Source organism: Heptranchias perlo, chromosome 11 (assembly GCF_035084215.1).
Source record: "Heptranchias perlo isolate sHepPer1 chromosome 11, sHepPer1.hap1, whole genome shotgun sequence".
NCBI lineage: Eukaryota > Metazoa > Chordata > Chondrichthyes > Hexanchiformes > Hexanchidae > Heptranchias > Heptranchias perlo.
Window position 1 is genome coordinate 27,744,286 of NC_090335.1, and position 17,419 is coordinate 27,761,704.

At 52.3% G+C, this 17,419-nt stretch overlaps 1 protein-coding gene across 5 annotated transcripts in view; it reads left to right on the plus strand.

Annotated features, from left to right (window-relative positions):
- The window catches only part of usp16 (ubiquitin specific peptidase 16), a 61,826-nt gene extending 45,298 nt beyond the window's left edge, over positions 1–16,528 (plus strand). For 4 of the 5 annotated variants that reach the window (XM_067992748.1, XM_067992750.1, XM_067992752.1 and 1 more), the window contains 2 exons: positions 14,877–15,033; positions 15,646–16,528. In XM_067992748.1, coding sequence (XP_067848849.1) covers positions 14,877–15,033; positions 15,646–15,770 — 282 coding nt within the window. In that variant the 3' untranslated portion in view covers positions 15,771–16,528. The remainder of the gene's footprint in view (positions 1–14,876; positions 15,034–15,645) is intronic. The other variant, XM_067992751.1, reaches the window with a different exon arrangement.
- Positions 16,529–17,419: the final 891 nt, after the last annotated feature.

The window sequence follows — 17,419 nt, forward strand, 5'->3', positions numbered from 1 at the left end:
TCTCTCCCCCTTTTATCGCTGATCCCACGCCCCACTCTCTCCCCCCTTTTATCGCTGATCCCACGCCCCACTCCCTCCTCCTTTTATCACTGATCCCACTCTCTCTCTTCCCCCTTTTATCGCCGATCCCACGCCCCACTCTCTCTTCCCCCCTTTTATCGCTGATCCCACGCCCCACTCTCTCCCCCCTTTTATCGCTGATCCCACGCCCCACTCTCTCTTCCCCCTTTTATCGCCGATCCCACGCCCCACTCCTCGTTTTATCGCCGATCCCACGCCCCACTCTCTCTCCCCCTTTTATCGCCGATCCCACGCCCCACTCTCTCTCCCCCTTTTATCGCTGATCCCACTCCCCACTCTCTCTCCCCCTTTTTTCGCCGATCCCACGCCCCACTCTCTCCCCCCTTTTATTGCTGATCCCACGCCCCACTCTCTCCCCCCTTTTATTGCTGATCCCACGCCCCACTCTCTCTTCCCCCCTTTTATCGCTGATCCCACGCCCCACTCTCTCCCCCCTTTTATCGCTGATCCCACGCCACACTCTCTCCTCCTTTTATCGCCGATCCCACGCCCCACTCCTCGTTTTATCGCTGATCCCACGCCCCACTCTCTCTTCCCCCTTTTATCGCCAATCCCACGCCCCACTCCTCGTTTTATCGCTGATCCCACGCCCCACTCTCTCTCCCCCTTTTATCGCCGATCCCACGCCCCACTCTCTCTCCCCCTTTTATCGCTGATCCCACTCCCCACTCTCTCTCCCCCTTTTATCGCTGATCCCACGCCCCACTCTCTTCCCCCCTTTTATCGCCGATCCCACGCCCCACTCTCTCTCCCCCTTTTTTCGCCGATCCCACGACCCACTCTCTCCCCCCTTTCATCGCTGATCCCAGGCCCCACTCTCTCCCCCTTTTGTCGCTAATCCCAGGCCCCACTCTCTCCCCCCTTTTATCGCTGATCCCAGGCCCCACTCTCTCTCCCTTTTGTCGCTAATCCCAGGCCCCACTCTCTCTCCCCCTTTTATCGCTGATCCCAGGCCCCACTCTCTCTCCTCCTTTTATCGCTGATCCCAGGCCCCACTCTCTCTCCCCCCTTTTATCGCTGATCCCAGGCCCCACTCTCCTTCCCTCCCCTTTTATCGCTGATCCCACGCCCCACTCTCCCTCCCCCTTTTATCGCTGATCCCACGCCCCACTCTCTCTCTTCCTTTTATCGCTGATCCCACGCCCCACTCTCTCTCCCCCTTTTATCGCTGATCCCAGGCCCCACTCTCCTTCCCTCCCCTTTTATCGCTGATCCCACGCCCCACTCTCTCTCCCCCTTTTATCGCTGATCCCACGCCCCACTCTCTTCCCCCTTTTATCGCTGATCCCACGCCCCACTCTCTCTCCTCCTTTTATCGCTGATCCCACGCCCCACTCTCTCTGCTCCTTTTATCGCTGATCCCAGGCCCCACTCTCTCTCCCCCTTTTATCGCCGATCCCACGCCCCACTCTCCTTTTATCGCTGATCCCACGCCCCACTCTCTCCTCCTTTTATCGCTGATCCCACGCCCCACTCTCTCTCCTCCTTTTATTGCTGATCCCACGCCCCACTCTCTCTCCCCCCTTTTATCGCCGATCCCACGCCCCACTCTCTCTCCCCCTTTTATCGCCGATCCCACGCCCCACTCTCTCTCCCCCTTTTATCGCTGATCGCACGCCCCACTCTCTCTTCCTCCTTTTATCGCTGATCCCACGCCCCACTCTCTCTCCTCCTTTTATCGCTGATCCCACGCCCCACTCTCTCTCCTCCTTTTATCGCTGATCCCACGCCCCACTCTCTCTTCCCCCTTTTATCGCTGATCCCACGCCCCACTCTCTCTCCTCCTTTTATCGCTGATCCCAGGCCCCACTCTCTTTCCCCCCCCTTTTATCGCTGATCCCACGCCCCACTCTCTCTCCTCCTTTTATCGCCGATCCCACGCCCCACTCTCTCTCCCCCTTTTATCGCTGATCCCACGCCCCACTCTCTCTCCTCCTTTTATCGCTGATCCCACACCCCACTCTCTTCCCCCTTTTATCGCTGATCCCACACCCCACTCTCTTCCCCCTTTTATCGCTGATCCCAGGCCCCACTCTCTCTCCTTTTATCGCTGATCCCAGGCCCCACTCTCTCTCCTCCTTTTATCGCTGATCCCACGCCCCACTCTCTCTCCCCCTTTTATCGCCGATCCCACGCCCCACTCTCTCTCCCCGTTTTATCGCTGATCCCACGCCCCACTCTCTCTCCCCCTTTTATCGCTGATCCCACGCCCCACTCTCTCTCCCCCTTTTATCGCTGATCCCACGCCCCACTCTCTCTCCCCCTTTTATCGCTGATCCCACGCCCCACTCTCTCTCCCTTTTATCGCTGATCCCACACCCCACTCTCTCTTCCCCCTTTTATCGCTGATCCCACGCCCCACTCTCTCTCCCCCTTTTATCGCTGATCCCACACCCCACTCTCTCTCCTCCTTTTGTCGCCGATCCCACGCCCCACTCTCTCTTCCCCCTTTTATCGCTGATCCCACGCCCCACTCTCCTCCTTTTATCGCTGATCCCACGCCCCACTCTCTCTTCCCCCTTTTATCGCCGATCCCACGCCCCACTCTCTCTCCCCCCTTTTATCGCCGATCCCACGCCCCACTCTCTCTCCCCCTTTTATCGCCGATCCCACGCCCCACTCTCTCTTCCCCCTTTTATCGCTGATCCCACGCCCCACTCTCCTCCTTTTATCGCTGATCCCACGCCCCACTCTCTCTTCCCCCTTTTATCGCTGATCCCACGCCCCACTCTCTCTCCTCCTTTTATCGCTGATCCCACGCCCCACTCTCCTCCTTTTATCGCTGATCCCACGCCCCACTCTCTCTCCTCCTTTTATCGCTGATCCCACGCCCCACTCTCTCTCCTCCTTTTATCGCTGATCCCACGCCCCACTCTCTCTTCCTCCTTTTATCGCCGATCCCACGCCCCACTCTCTCTCCCTTTTATCGCTGATCCCACACCCCACTCTCTCTTCCCCCTTTTATCGCTGATCCCACGCCCCACTCTCTCTTCCCCCTTTTATCGCTGATCCCACGCCCCACTCTTTCCCCCCCCTTTTATCACTGATCCCACGCCGCACTCTCCTCCTTTTATCGCTGATCCCAGGCCCCACTCTCTTTCCCCCCCCTTTTATCGCCGATCCCACGCCCCACTCTCTCTCCTCCTTTTATCGCTGATCCCACACCCCACTCTCTTCCCCCTTTTATCGCTGATCCCACGCCCCACTCTCTCTCTTCCCCCTTTTATCGCTGATCCCACGCCCCACTCTCTCTCCTCCTTTTATCGCTGATCCCACGCCGCACTCTCCTCCTTTTATCGCTGATCCCAGGCCCCACTCTCTTTCCCCCCCCTTTTATCGCTGATCCCACGCCCCACTCTCTCTCCCCCCTTTTATCGCCGATCCCACGCCCCACTCTCTCTCCCTTTTATCGCTGATCCCACGCCCCACTCTCTCTCCTCCTTTTATCGCCGATCCCACGCCCCACTCTCTCTCCCTTTTATCGCTGATCCCACGCCCCACTCTCTCTTCCCCCTTTTATCGCTGATCCCAGGCCCCACTCTTTCCCCCCCCTTTTATCACTGATCCCACACCCCACTCTCTTCCCCCTTTTATCGCTGATCCCACGCCCCACTCTCTCTTCCCCTTTTATCGCTGATCCCACGCCCCACTCACTCTCCTCCTTTTATCGCTGATCCCACGCCCCACTCTCTCTCCCCCCTTTTATCGCTGATCCCAGGCCCCACTCTTTCCCCCCCCTTTTATCGCTGATCCCACGACCCACTCTCTCTTCCCCCTTTTATCGCTGATCCCATGCCCCACTCTCTCTCCTCCTTTTATCGCTGATCCCACACCCCACTCTCTTCCCCCTTTTATCGCTGATCCCACGCCCCACTCTCTCTTCCCCCTTTTATCGCTGATCCCACGCCCCACTCTCTCTCCTCCTTTTATCGCTGATCCCACGCCGCACTCTCCTCCTTTTATCGCTGATCCCAGGCCCCACTCTCTTTCCCCCCTTTTATCGCTGATCCCACGCCCCACTCTCTCTTCCCCCTTTTATCGCCAATCCCACGCCCCACTCCTCGTTTTATCGCTGATCCCACGCCCCACTCTCTCTCCCCCTTTTATCGCCGATCCCACGCCCCACTCTCTCTCCCCCTTTTATCGCTGATCCCACTCCCCACTCTCTCTCCCCCTTTTATCGCTGATCCCACGCCCCACTCTCTTCCCCCCTTTTATCGCCGATCCCACGCCCCACTCTCTCTCCCCCTTTTTTCGCCGATCCCACGACCCACTCTCTCCCCCCTTTCATCGCTGATCCCAGGCCCCACTCTCTCCCCCTTTTGTCGCTAATCCCAGGCCCCACTCTCTCCCCCCTTTTATCGCTGATCCCAGGCCCCACTCTCTCTCCCTTTTGTCGCTAATCCCAGGCCCCACTCTCTCTCCCCCTTTTATCGCTGATCCCAGGCCCCACTCTCTCTCCTCCTTTTATCGCTGATCCCAGGCCCCACTCTCCTTCCCTCCCCTTTTATCGCTGATCCCACGCCCCACTCTCTCTCCCCCCTTTTATCGCTGATCCCACGCCCCACTCTCCCTCCCCCTTTTATCGCTGATCCCACGCCCCACTCTCTCTCTTCCTTTTATCGCTGATCCCACGCCCCACTCTCTCTCCCCCTTTTATCGCTGATCCCAGGCCCCACTCTCCTTCCCTCCCCTTTTATCGCTGATCCCACGCCCCACTCTCTCTCCCCCTTTTATCGCTGATCCCACGCCCCACTCTCTTCCCCCTTTTATCGCTGATCCCACGCCCCACTCTCTCTCCTCCTTTTATCGCTGATCCCACGCCCCACTCTCTCTGCTCCTTTTATCGCTGATCCCAGGCCCCACTCTCTCTCCCCCTTTTATCGCCGATCCCACGCCCCACTCTCCTTTTATCGCTGATCCCACGCCCCACTCTCTCCTCCTTTTATCGCTGATCCCACGCCCCACTCTCTCTCCTCCTTTTATTGCTGATCCCACGCCCCACTCTCTCTCCCCCCTTTTATCGCCGATCCCACGCCCCACTCTCTCTCCCCCTTTTATCGCTGATCCCACGCCCCACTCTCTCTCCCCCTTTTATCGCCGATCCCACGCCCCACTCTCTCTCCCCCTTTTATCGCTGATCGCACGCCCCACTCTCTCTTCCTCCTTTTATCGCTGATCCCACGCCCCACTCTCTCTCCTCCTTTTATCGCTGATCCCACGCCCCACTCTCTCTCCTCCTTTTATCGCTGATCCCACGCCCCACTCTCTCTTCCCCCTTTTATCGCTGATCCCACGCCCCACTCTCTCTCCTCCTTTTATCGCTGATCCCAGGCCCCACTCTCTTTCCCCCCCCTTTTATCGCTGATCCCACGCCCCACTCTCTCTCCTCCTTTTATCGCCGATCCCACGCCCCACTCTCTCTCCCCCTTTTATCGCTGATCCCACGCCCCACTCTCTCTCCTCCTTTTATCGCCGATCCCAGGCCCCACTCTCTTTCCCCCCCCTTTTATCGCTGATCCCACGCCCCACTCTCTCTCCTCCTTTTATCGCCGATCCCACGCCCCACTCTCTCTCCCCCTTTTATCGCTGATCCCACGCCCCACTCTCTCTCCTCCTTTTATCGCTGATCCCACACCCCACTCTCTTCCCCCTTTTATCGCTGATCCCACACCCCACTCTCTTCCCCCTTTTATCGCTGATCCCAGGCCCCACTCTCTCTCCTTTTATCGCTGATCCCAGGCCCCACTCTCTCTCCTCCTTTTATCGCTGATCCCACGCCCCACTCTCTCTCCCCCTTTTATCGCCGATCCCACGCCCCACTCTCTCTCCCCGTTTTATCGCTGATCCCACGCCCCACTCTCTCTCCCCCTTTTATCGCTGATCCCACGCCCCACTCTCTCTCCCCCTTTTATCGCTGATCCCACGCCCCACTCTCTCTCCCCCTTTTATCGCTGATCCCACGCCCCACTCTCTCTCCCTTTTATCGCTGATCCCACACCCCACTCTCTCTTCCCCCTTTTATCGCTGATCCCACGCCCCACTCTCTCTCCCCCTTTTATCGCTGATCCCACACCCCACTCTCTCTCCTCCTTTTGTCGCCGATCCCACGCCCCACTCTCTCTTCCCCCTTTTATCGCTGATCCCACGCCCCACTCTCCTCCTTTTATCGCTGATCCCACGCCCCACTCTCTCTTCCCCCTTTTATCGCCGATCCCACGCCCCACTCTCTCTCCCTCCTTTTATCGCCGATCCCACGCCCCACTCTCTCTCCCCCTTTTATCGCCGATCCCACGCCCCACTCTCTCTTCCCCCTTTTATCGCTGATCCCACGCCCCACTCTCCTCCTTTTATCGCTGATCCCACGCCCCACTCTCTCTTCCCCCTTTTATCGCTGATCCCACGCCCCACTCTCTCTCCTCCTTTTATCGCTGATCCCACGCCCCACTCTCTCTCCTCCTTTTATCGCTGATCCCACGCCCCACTCTCTCTCCTCCTTTTATCGCTGATCCCACGCCCCACTCTCTCTCCTCCTTTTATCGCTGATCCCACGCCCCACTCTCTCTCCTCCTTTTATCGCTGATCCCACGCCCCACTCTCTCTTCCTCCTTTTATCGCCGATCCCACGCCCCACTCTCTCTCCCTTTTATCGCTGATCCCACACCCCACTCTCTCTTCCCCCTTTTATCGCTGATCCCACGCCCCACTCTTTCCCCCCCCTTTTATCACTGATCCCAGGCCCCACTCTCTCTTCCTCCTTTTATCGCCGATCCCACGCCCCACTCTCCCCCTTTTATCGCTGATCCCACGCCCCACTCTCTCTTCCTCCTTTTATCGCCGATCCCACGCCCCACTCTCTTCCCCCTTTTATCGCCGATCCCACGCCCCACTCTCTCTTCCCCTTTTATCGCTGATCCCACGCCCCACTCTCTCTCCTCCTTTTATCGCTGATCCCACACCCCACTCTCTCTCTTCCCCCTTTTATCGCTGATCCCACGCCCCACTCTCTCTCTTCCCCCTTTTATCGCTGATCCCACGCCCCACTCTCTCTCCTCCTTTTATCGCTGATCCCACGCCGCACTCTCCTCCTTTTATCGCTGATCCCAGGCCCCACTCTCTTTCCCCCCCCTTTTATCGCTGATCCCACGCCCCACTCTCTCTCCCCCCTTTTATCGCCGATCCCACGCCCCACTCTCTCTCCCTTTTATCGCTGATCCCACGCCCCACTCTCTCTCCTCCTTTTATCGCCGATCCCACGCCCCACTCTCTCTCCCTTTTATCGCTGATCCCACGCCCCACTCTCTCTTCCCCCTTTTATCGCTGATCCCAGGCCCCACTCTTTCCCCCCCCTTTTATCACTGATCCCACACCCCACTCTCTTCCCCCTTTTATCGCTGATCCCACGCCCCACTCTCTCTTCCCCCTTTTATCGCTGATCCCACGCCCCACTCTCTCTCCCCCTTTTATCGCTGATCCCACGCCCCACTCTCTCTCCCCCTTTTATCGCTGATCCCACGCCCCACTCTTTCCCCCCCCTTTTATCGCCGATCCCACACCCCACTCACTCTCCTCCTTTTATCGCTGATCCCACGCCCCACTCTCTCTCCCCCCTTTTATCGCTGATCCCAGGCCCCACTCTTTCCCCCCCCTTTTATCGCTGATCCCACGCCCCACTCTCTCTTCCCCCTTTTATCGCTGATCCCATGCCCCACTCTCTCTCCTCCTTTTATCGCTGATCCCACACCCCACTCTCTTCCCCCTTTTATCGCTGATCCCACGCCCCACTCTCTCTTCCCCCTTTTATCGCTGATCCCACGCCCCACTCTCTCTCCTCCTTTTATCGCTGATCCCACGCCGCACTCTCCTCCTTTTATCGCTGATCCCAGGCCCCACTCTCTTTCCCCCCTTTTATCGCTGATCCCACGCCCCACTCTCTCTCCCCCCTTTTATCGCCGATCCCACGCCCCACTCTCTCTCCCTTTTATCGCTGATCCCACACCCCACTCTCTTCCCCCTTTTATCGCTGATCCCACGCCCCACTCTCTCTTCCCCCTTTTATCGCTGATCCCACGCCCCACTCTCTCTCCTCCTTTTATCGCTGATCCCACACCCCACTCTCTTCCCCCTTTTATCGCTGATCCCACGCCCCACTCTCTCTCCTCCTTTTATCGCTGATCCCACGCCCCACTCTCTCTTCCCCCTTTTATCGCCGATCCCACGCCCCACTCTCTCTTCCCCCTTTTATCGCTGATCCCACGCCCCACTCTCTCTTCCCCCTTTTATCGCTGATCCCACGCCCCACTCTCTCTCCCCCTTTTATCGCTGATCCCACGCCCCACTCTCTCTCCTCCTTTTATCGCTGATCCCACGCCCCACTCTCTCTCCTCCTTTTATCGCTGATCCCAGGCCCCACTCTCTTTCCCCCCCCTTTTATCGCTGATCCCACGCCCCACTCTCTCTCCCTTTTATCGCCGATCCCACACCCCACTCTCTTCCCCCTTTTATCGCTGATCCCACGCCCCACTCTCTCTTCCCCCTTTTATCGCTGATCCCACGCCCCACTCTCTCCTCCTTTTATCGCTGATCCCACACCCCACTCTCTTCCCCCTTTTATCGCTGATCCCACGCCCCACTCTCTCTCCTCCTTTTATCGTTGATCCCACGCCCCACTCTCTTCCCCCTTTTATCGCCGATCCCACGCCCCACTCTCTCTCCCCCCTTTTATCGCCGATCCCACACCCCACTCTCTTCCCCCTTTTATCGCTGATCCCACGCCCCACTCTCTCTCCTCCTTTTATGGCTGATCCCATGCCCCACTCTCTCTTCCCCCTTTTATCGCCGATCCCACGCCCCACTCTCTCTCCCCCCTTTTATCGCCGATCCCACACCCCACTCTCTCTCCTCCTTTTATCGCTGATCCCACGCCCCACTCTCTCTTCCTCCTTTTATCGCTGATCCCACGCCCCACTCTCTCTCCCCCTTTTATCGCTGATCCCACACCCCACTCTCTCTTCCCCCTTTTATCGCTGATCCCACGCCCCACTCTCTCTCCCCCTTTTATCGCTGATCCCACGCCCCACTCTCCCCCCTTTTATCGCCGATCCCACGCCCCACTCTCTCTCCCTTTTATCGCTGATCCCACGCCCCACTCTCTCTTCCCCCTTTTATCGCCGATCCCACGCCCCACTCTCTCTCCCCCTTTTATCGCTGATCCCACGCCCCACTCTCTCTCCCCCTTTTATCGCCGATCCCACGCCCCACTCTCTCTCCCTTTTATCGCTGATCCCACGCCCCACTCTCTCCTTTTATCGCTGATCCCACGCCCCACTCTCTCTTCCCCCTTTTATCGCTGATCCCACGCCCCACTCTCTCTTCCCCCTTTTATCGCTGATCCCACGCCCCACTCTCCCTTCCCCCTTTTATCGCCGATCCCACGCCCCACTCTCTCTTCCCCCTTTTATCGCCGATCCCACGCCCCACTCTCTCTCCCCCTTTTATCGCGGACCCCACGCCCCACTCTCTCTCCCCCTTTTATCGCCGATCCCACGCCCCACTCTCTCTCCCTTTTATCGCTGATCCCACGCCCCACTCTCTCTTCTTTTATCGCTGATCCCACGCCCCACTCTCTCTTCCCCCTTTTATCGCCGATCCCACGCCCCACTCTCCCCCTTTTATCGCCGATCCCACGCCCCACTCTCTCTCCCGCCTTTTATCGCCGATCCCACGCCCCACTCTCTCCCCCCTTTTATCGCCGATCCCACGCCCCACTCTCTTTCCCCCCCCTTTTATCGCTGATCCCACGCCCCACTCACTCTCCTCCTTTTATCGCTGATCCCACGCCCCACTCTCTCTTCCCCCTTTTATCGCTGATCCCACGCCCCACTCTCTCTTCCCCCTTTTATCGCTGATCCCACGCCCCACTCTCTCTCCCCCTTTTATCGCTGATCCCACGCCCCACTCTCTCTTCCCCCTTTTATCGCTGATCCCACGCCCCACTCTCTCTCCTCCTTTTATCGCTGATCCCACGCCCCACTCTCTCTCCTCCTTTTATCGCTGATCCCACGCCCCACTCTCTCTTCCCCCTTTTATCGCTGATCCCACGCCCCACTCTCTCTTCCCCCTTTTATCGCTGATCCCACGCCCCACTCTCTCTTCCCCCTTTTATCGCTGATCCCACACCCCACTCTCTTCCCCCTTTTATCGCTGATCCCACGCCCCACTCTCTCTTCCCCCTTTTATCGCTGATCCCACGCCCCACTCTCTCTCCTCCTTTTATCGCTGATCCCACACCCCACTCTCTTCCCCCTTTTATCGCTGATCCCACGCCCCACTCTCTCTTCCTCCTTTTATCGCTGATCCCACGCCCCACTCTCTCTCCTCCTTTTATCGCCGATCCCACGCCCCACTCTCTCTCCCCCTTTTATCGCTGATCCCACGCCCCACTCTCTCTCCCCCTTTTATCGCTGATCCCACACCCCACTCTCTCTTCCCCCTTTTATCGCTGATCCCACGCCCCACTCTCTCCCCCCTTTTATCGCCGATCCGACGCCCCACTCTCTCTCCCTTTTATCGCTGATCCCACACCCCACTCTCTCTCCCCCTTTTATTGCTGATCCCACGCCCCACTCTCTCTCCCCCTTTTATTGCTGATCCCACGCCCCACTCTCTCTCCCCCTTTTATCGCTGATCCCACGCCCCACACTCTCTTCCCCCTTTTATCGCCGATCCCACGCCCCACTCTCTCTCCCCCTTTTATTGCTGATCCCACGCCCCACTCTCTCTCCCCCTTTTATCGCTGATCCCACACCCCACTCTCTCTCCCCCTTTTATCGCCGATCCCACGCCCCACTCTCTCTCCCTTTTATCGCTGATCCCACGCCCCACTCTCTCTCCCCCTTCTATCGCTGATCCCACACCCCACTCTCTCTTCCCCCTTTTATCGCTGATCCCACGCCCCACTCTCTCTCCCCCCTTTTATCGCCGATCCAAAGCCCCACTCTCCCCCTTTTATCGCCGATCCCACGCCCCACTCTCTCTCCCCCCTTTTATCGCCGATCCCACGCCCCACTCTCTCCCCCTTTTATCGCCGATCCCACGCCCCACTCTCTCTCCCCCCTTTTATCGCCGATCCCACGCCCCTCTCTCTCTCTCCCTTTTATCGCTGATCCCACGCCCCACTCTCTCTTCCCCCTTTTATCGCCGATCCCACGCCCCACTCTCTCTCCCTTTTATCGCTGATCCCACGCCCCACTCTCTCTTCCCCCTTTTATCGCTGATCCCAGGCCCCACTCTTTCACCCCCTTTTATCACTGATCCCACACCCCACTCTCTTCCCCCTTTTATCGCTGATCCCACGCCCCACTCTCTCTTCCCCCTTTTATCGCTGATCCCACGCCCCACTCACTCTCCTCCTTTTATCGCTGATCCCACGCCCCACTCTCTCTCCCCCCTTTTATCGCTGATCCCAGGCCCCACTCTTTCCCCCCCCTTTTATCGCTGATCCCACACCCCACTCTCTTCCCCCTTTTATCGCTGATCCCACGCCCCACTCTCTCTTCCCCCTTTTATCGCTGATCCCACGCCCCACTCTCTCTCCTCCTTTTATCGCTGATCCCACACCCCACTCTCTTCCCCCTTTTATCGCTGATCCCAGGCCCCACTCTCTCTCCTCCTTTTATCGCTGATTCCACGCCCCACTCTCTCTCCTCCTTTTATCGCTGATCCCACGCCCCACTCTCTCTCCTCCTTTTATCGCTGATCCCAGGCCCCACTCTCTTTCCCCCCCCTTTTATCGCTGATCCCACGCCCCACTCTCTCTTCTCCCTTTTATCGCCGATCCCACACCCTCTCCCTTTTATCGCTGATCCCACACCCCACTCTCTCTTCCCCTTTTATCGCTGATCCCAGGCCCCACTCTTTTATCACTGATCCCACACCCCACTCTCTTCCCCCTTTTATCACTGATCCCACGCCCCACTCTCTCTTCCCCCTTTTATCGCTGATCCCACGCCCCACTCACTCTCCTCCTTTTATCGCTGATCCCACGCCCCACTCTCTTCCCCCTTTTATCGCCGATCCCACGCCCCACTCTCTCTCCCCCTTTTATCGCTGATCCCACGCCCCACTCTCTCTTCCCCCTTTTATCGCTGATCCCACGCCCCACTCTCTCTCCCCCTTTTATCGCTGATCCCACGCCCCACTCTCTTCCCCCTTTTATCGCTGATCCCACGCCCCACTCTCTCCCCCTTTTATCGCTGATCCCACGCCCCTCTCTCTCTTCTCCTTTTATCGCCGATCCCACGCCCCACTCTCTCTCCCCCTTTTATCGCCGATCCCACGCCCCACTCTCTCTCCCCCTTTTATCGCTGATCCCATGCCCCACTCTCTCTCCCCCCTTTTATCGCTGATCCCGTGCTCTGCTGTCTCCGCTCTTGCCGATCCCACGTTCCGCACTCTCTCCTCTTGTCGCTGACCCTGCTCTCTGCCAGTGTTTATGCTCCTCAGGGGCCTCCTCCCTCCCTCATTTAACCCTGTCAGTATACCCTTCTATTCCTTTCTCCCTCATGTGCTTATCTAGCTTCCCCTTGGATTGGATCCACAAGTCTTAAAAGAAATTAGGGAAGAGATAGGAGAGACACTATTACGTATATATAAACATTTAATAGAGAAAAAAAGTGCCAGAGGACTGGGGGACAGCTAATGTGATTCCTTTATTCGAGTCCAGGGAACTATCGACCAATTAGCTTAACATCCACGGTCGGAAAGATAATGGAATCCTTACTCCAAGATGTAATAGAAAAACATCTAGAAACTGAAAATATAAAATAGTCAGCACAGATTTCAAAAGAGGTCATGCTTGACCAACATTAGTGAATTCTTTGAAGAAGTAACAAAGGATAGACAAAGGTAATGCAGTCGATGTAATATATTTGGATTTTCAAAAGGACTTTGATGAGGTACTTAAGGTCAGAGCATGTGGAGTCAGGGGACAAGTAGCAGAATGGATAGCAAGCTGGCTACAAAACAGAAAAGGGTTAACGGTAGTAAGTGGTGTTCCACAAGGATCGATGCTGGGACCACTGTTGTTCATCATTTACAAACGATTTGGACTAAGGAATCGGAAGTACAATTTCAAAATTTGCAGACTACACCAAATTGAGGGGGACTGTGACAAAATACAGGAAGAGATTATTAAACTTGCAGAATGGGTGTGTAATTGGCAAATAAATTTCAATATAGCTAAGTGTGAGATGGTAAATTTTGGTCGGAAGAATAAGGAGGCCATATACTTCTTGGATAATAAGTCTTAAGTGGGGTGGAGGAGCAGAGGGATCTGGTGGTACAGATGCACAAATCACTAATAGGAGCGACAAAGGTTAATAAGACCATAAAAAAAAAAGCAAACCAAGCACTGGAGTTCATTTCTGGAGAGATAGAATTGAAAAGCAGAGATGTTATGTTAAACTTGTATAGAACCTTGGTTAGACCACACTTGGAGTAATGTGAACAGTTCTGGTCTCCATATTATAAAAAGGATATAGAGGTACTGGAGAAGATGCAAAAGATTTACTCGGATGATACCAGAACTGAGAGGCTATACCTATCAGGAAAGATTGAACAGACTGGAGCTCTTTAAGATTATGAAAGGGTAGACGCAGAGATGATGTTTCCACAAGGGGGAGAAAAGAACTAAGGGCCATAATTATAAGAGTCACTAATAAATACAATAGGGAATTCAGGAGAAATTTCCTTATTCAGCGAATGGTTAGAATGTGGAACTCGCTACCACAAGGAGTAGTTAAGGCGATTAGCATAGATGCATTTAAGAGGAAGTTCGATAAACACGGGGGAGAAAGGAATAGAAGGATATGTTAATGGGGTTAGATGAAGGAGGCTCATGTAGAGCATAAACACCACCATGGACCTGTTGGGCTCAATGGCCTGTTTCTGTGCTGAATTAAGAGCAGTGCAGAGGCAAGGGAGCAGAAGAATAGTGCATCACACGCAAACCAGAAGAGGGAGAAAATAAATTGCATCAATGTTTATATTTCCATTCCAAATGTTCAATCATTCAGAATTACAGTTGGGCTATTCTTACAATTTCTGTAGAAATACTTTATAAACTTTGGGCAACTTTAATCTGCCACTTTTAAATGCATTTTGCATCATATAGGGTTAAAATGTTTTTATTAGTTTCTGCATTAACCACTAAACTTAATTGATGCTGCAGAATAACTACTTCAAAGGATGACGGTTACTACTTTGCAGAGTGGGGGAGTTTGAGTCCTGTGCTGAAATTCCAGTTTATCTAAATGTAAATGGATTACCCAAACTGACTCATTATGTAATTTGGATGGAATGTGTGTTTTTATTTGAGGGGGTGTTATCCAGTAATTGTTTTTTTCCCTTCTATCTTTTCTGGTCTTACTATAATACACTTGCACCAACTTGAGGATGTTAACACATCTTGAGATCTGAGAAAATGTGACTGAGCTGCCCTGTGACAACTTTCCCTCCCTTATATTGCTCTTGTGTGTGGCACCACTGCCAGTCTGCACTTGATTGAGATAGATCTTGATTTGACAGCCAGTTGTTTGTCCTGTTATGTACACATTCCATCCCTATCCTTGGAAGATATGGCTGGAACCACATAAATGTACTGAATAACAGTAGTCTTCATTGCAAGGAAGTTATTGAAGTCCAAATTTTAATTCTAATTTAATATTTTCCTTGCACAATAGAGCAGCTGTATTTTTGAATTAACTGGCCATTTCATTTTATATTCTATCTCTCAGACTGTGGCAGATAATTGTACAAATGTATTATATAGTCTATATGGAGTTGTGGAGCACAGTGGCACTATGAGATCTGGACACTATACAGCTTATGTCAAGGTACGAACTCCCAGCAGCCATCTTTCTGAATATGTGATGACCAGATGTACACTGCCAGGTAAGTGCTGTTGTCTGGCATCATTGTACTTTTAAAATTGAGATTAAGATGCATAACTCCTTTTTAATACTAAAGTAACACTTAAAACAAAACCTGCTTCTAGATTAATTTTCTTTTTTATAATTACACAGATTTTAATACACAGCAAGTGTAGGTATTCTGTAAAATGTATTGAGATGAAATTATAAATTTTTAATCCTTCAATGTTCAGTAATGATTTCACCAAAAACAATTGGCCATTTGACAAATTAAAAGTTGTTTCATATAATAGGAAATGGGCACTTAGCAAGGAGCTTTTGACATTCCTGTACTTTCTACCTGTTTGAGCAGTACATCCCTCTAAAATGCTGTTGATAGTCTCTCTCTAATGGTGCAGTTTGTTTTTAAAAAAAAACAGCAAAATGATACATGTCCACTTGTAGATTACTTAATAGATCTGTAGAAATGTCCAGTTGGTTTTCCCCACAACAATTGTGAAATGTCAATTTAAACAAAGTCCTATTTTTGGTAACCCAGAAAGAAAACTTTGAACACAAACCTTTATGTAATTAGCTTTGAGATCTATTTTATGAAATAAATGGTTACTTGACAATTTTGTTTCTTTTGTAACAGCGATCAAAGCAGAGCCACCGAAGGGTAACTGGTTCCATATAAGTGATACCTGTGTGCAAGCAGTGCCAGAGACGAAAGTATTAAGTGCCCAAGCCTACCTGCTGTTCTATGAGAGAATTTTCTAATTATCACCTATGAAAGGACATAACATTTACCAATTTGGTTTGCTCTAGAATAGACCACTTGTTTAATTTCCAGAAGAAAAATGAAAAAAGTATCTAGGTTCTAAATCTATGCAACATTCATTAAATAGATTAATTATTGCCTACTGTATAACAAGCTGAGGGAGAAATCACCCATAGGAATGGCTTGTATAATGTATATGAACCTGTGTACTACTGTAGGTAAAAACAAATGCCTTGTATTTTGCCTGGATGTTTTATTAAAGAAAAATAATTAGTCACTTTGAAAGTAAGCCATACTAAAATTGTGGGGAATAAAATGTGATGTAAGCAGTACTTTTGATAAAGTATATTTATTTTGCTGTGTTGATCAAAAAAAATGTTCACAACCCTCATTTTTCTTATCTCCTAAAACACTAAAATCTGCTGTGAAGGCAGGTCATGCATCAGCATTTCAGTAATTTGAAACCAAATGTCCAAGGGATTCTAATGGAAGATGCTTTAAGACAATTTATATTCTATTAATTTAAATGTTGTGAAATGATACTTCCAAGTTTTAAAGTGAGGAAGACAGCTACATCTGTTGATCAGACCAATTAGCTTTTTCTGCTCATACTGGGCTTGAAGGTTAACCAATTGGTGGCTGCTTGTTTTGTGAAGTTAAATCTGACCAATTTTAAGCATTTGTTTCAAAATTATGTATAATACAATGTTGTAAAGTTTACTGATCACAACTGGAATAAAAAAGTCTTTATTGGTAACTTTTTTTGGCTGGCATAGTTGGTAGCACAATAGAATAAGACCCTTGAAATCCACAGCCTTCATTCGCCCAGCTTTGATGTTGTCTCCCTTCCTGGTCGATCCCTCCAGTGGGTTTTGGAATTTATCCACTTTCTTTCCCTTCCCATATATAACTTTGAATTAAAGGAAAAACAACCCTGTGGCCAGAAGCTATGTGTACTCATAGCAAAAGTATGCAGACTGAAAGCAATCAGAACAGGGGCCTTGGAATCTGGGTGAAATCAATTTTCAAGTTCTTAACCCCAAATGGAAGAGTCCTTAAATTGTACTTTTGCAAGTTATGGTAGCTTAGACAATTGGGTTCAGTTCCAAGTATCGTTTTCATTCCATGTACCTGGGAAGAGGCTTGGCTGAACATTACATACAGGTGCCACAAGCTACCACATCAAGGTGGTGTGATTTCATTCAAGGCAGTATATGATGGGCCAATCCTAAGCACACAGTTGAAATAGGGAGTCAAAGGACAATCTTTATTTTCACAGACATTAACAGAGGAAAGCATAACCAGTTAAGTTCGGAACAGCTACCCTGATTATAAAGAACCGGGCCTCAATTTGCAGGAGTGAAAGGTTAACTGAGCCCAAGAAATTCTTTACAGAAATATTTAATTTTACCATTCAAGTACTTTTAATACCTTTTTCAAATCCAGCTGATCCCAAACCACACTTCAAGACAAACTAAATCAATGAGCCTACATTTTCTATTAAAAGAAATGTTATCTTCAAAAGTTAATATGCAAGGTTGTAGCCCTGAAACTAAGCACTGGCATTTAGGATTGGTTATCTTTAGAATACTTACAAATTATGCACAGAACCAGTCAATTGTTAACTGAATAAACAAACACAAGCATG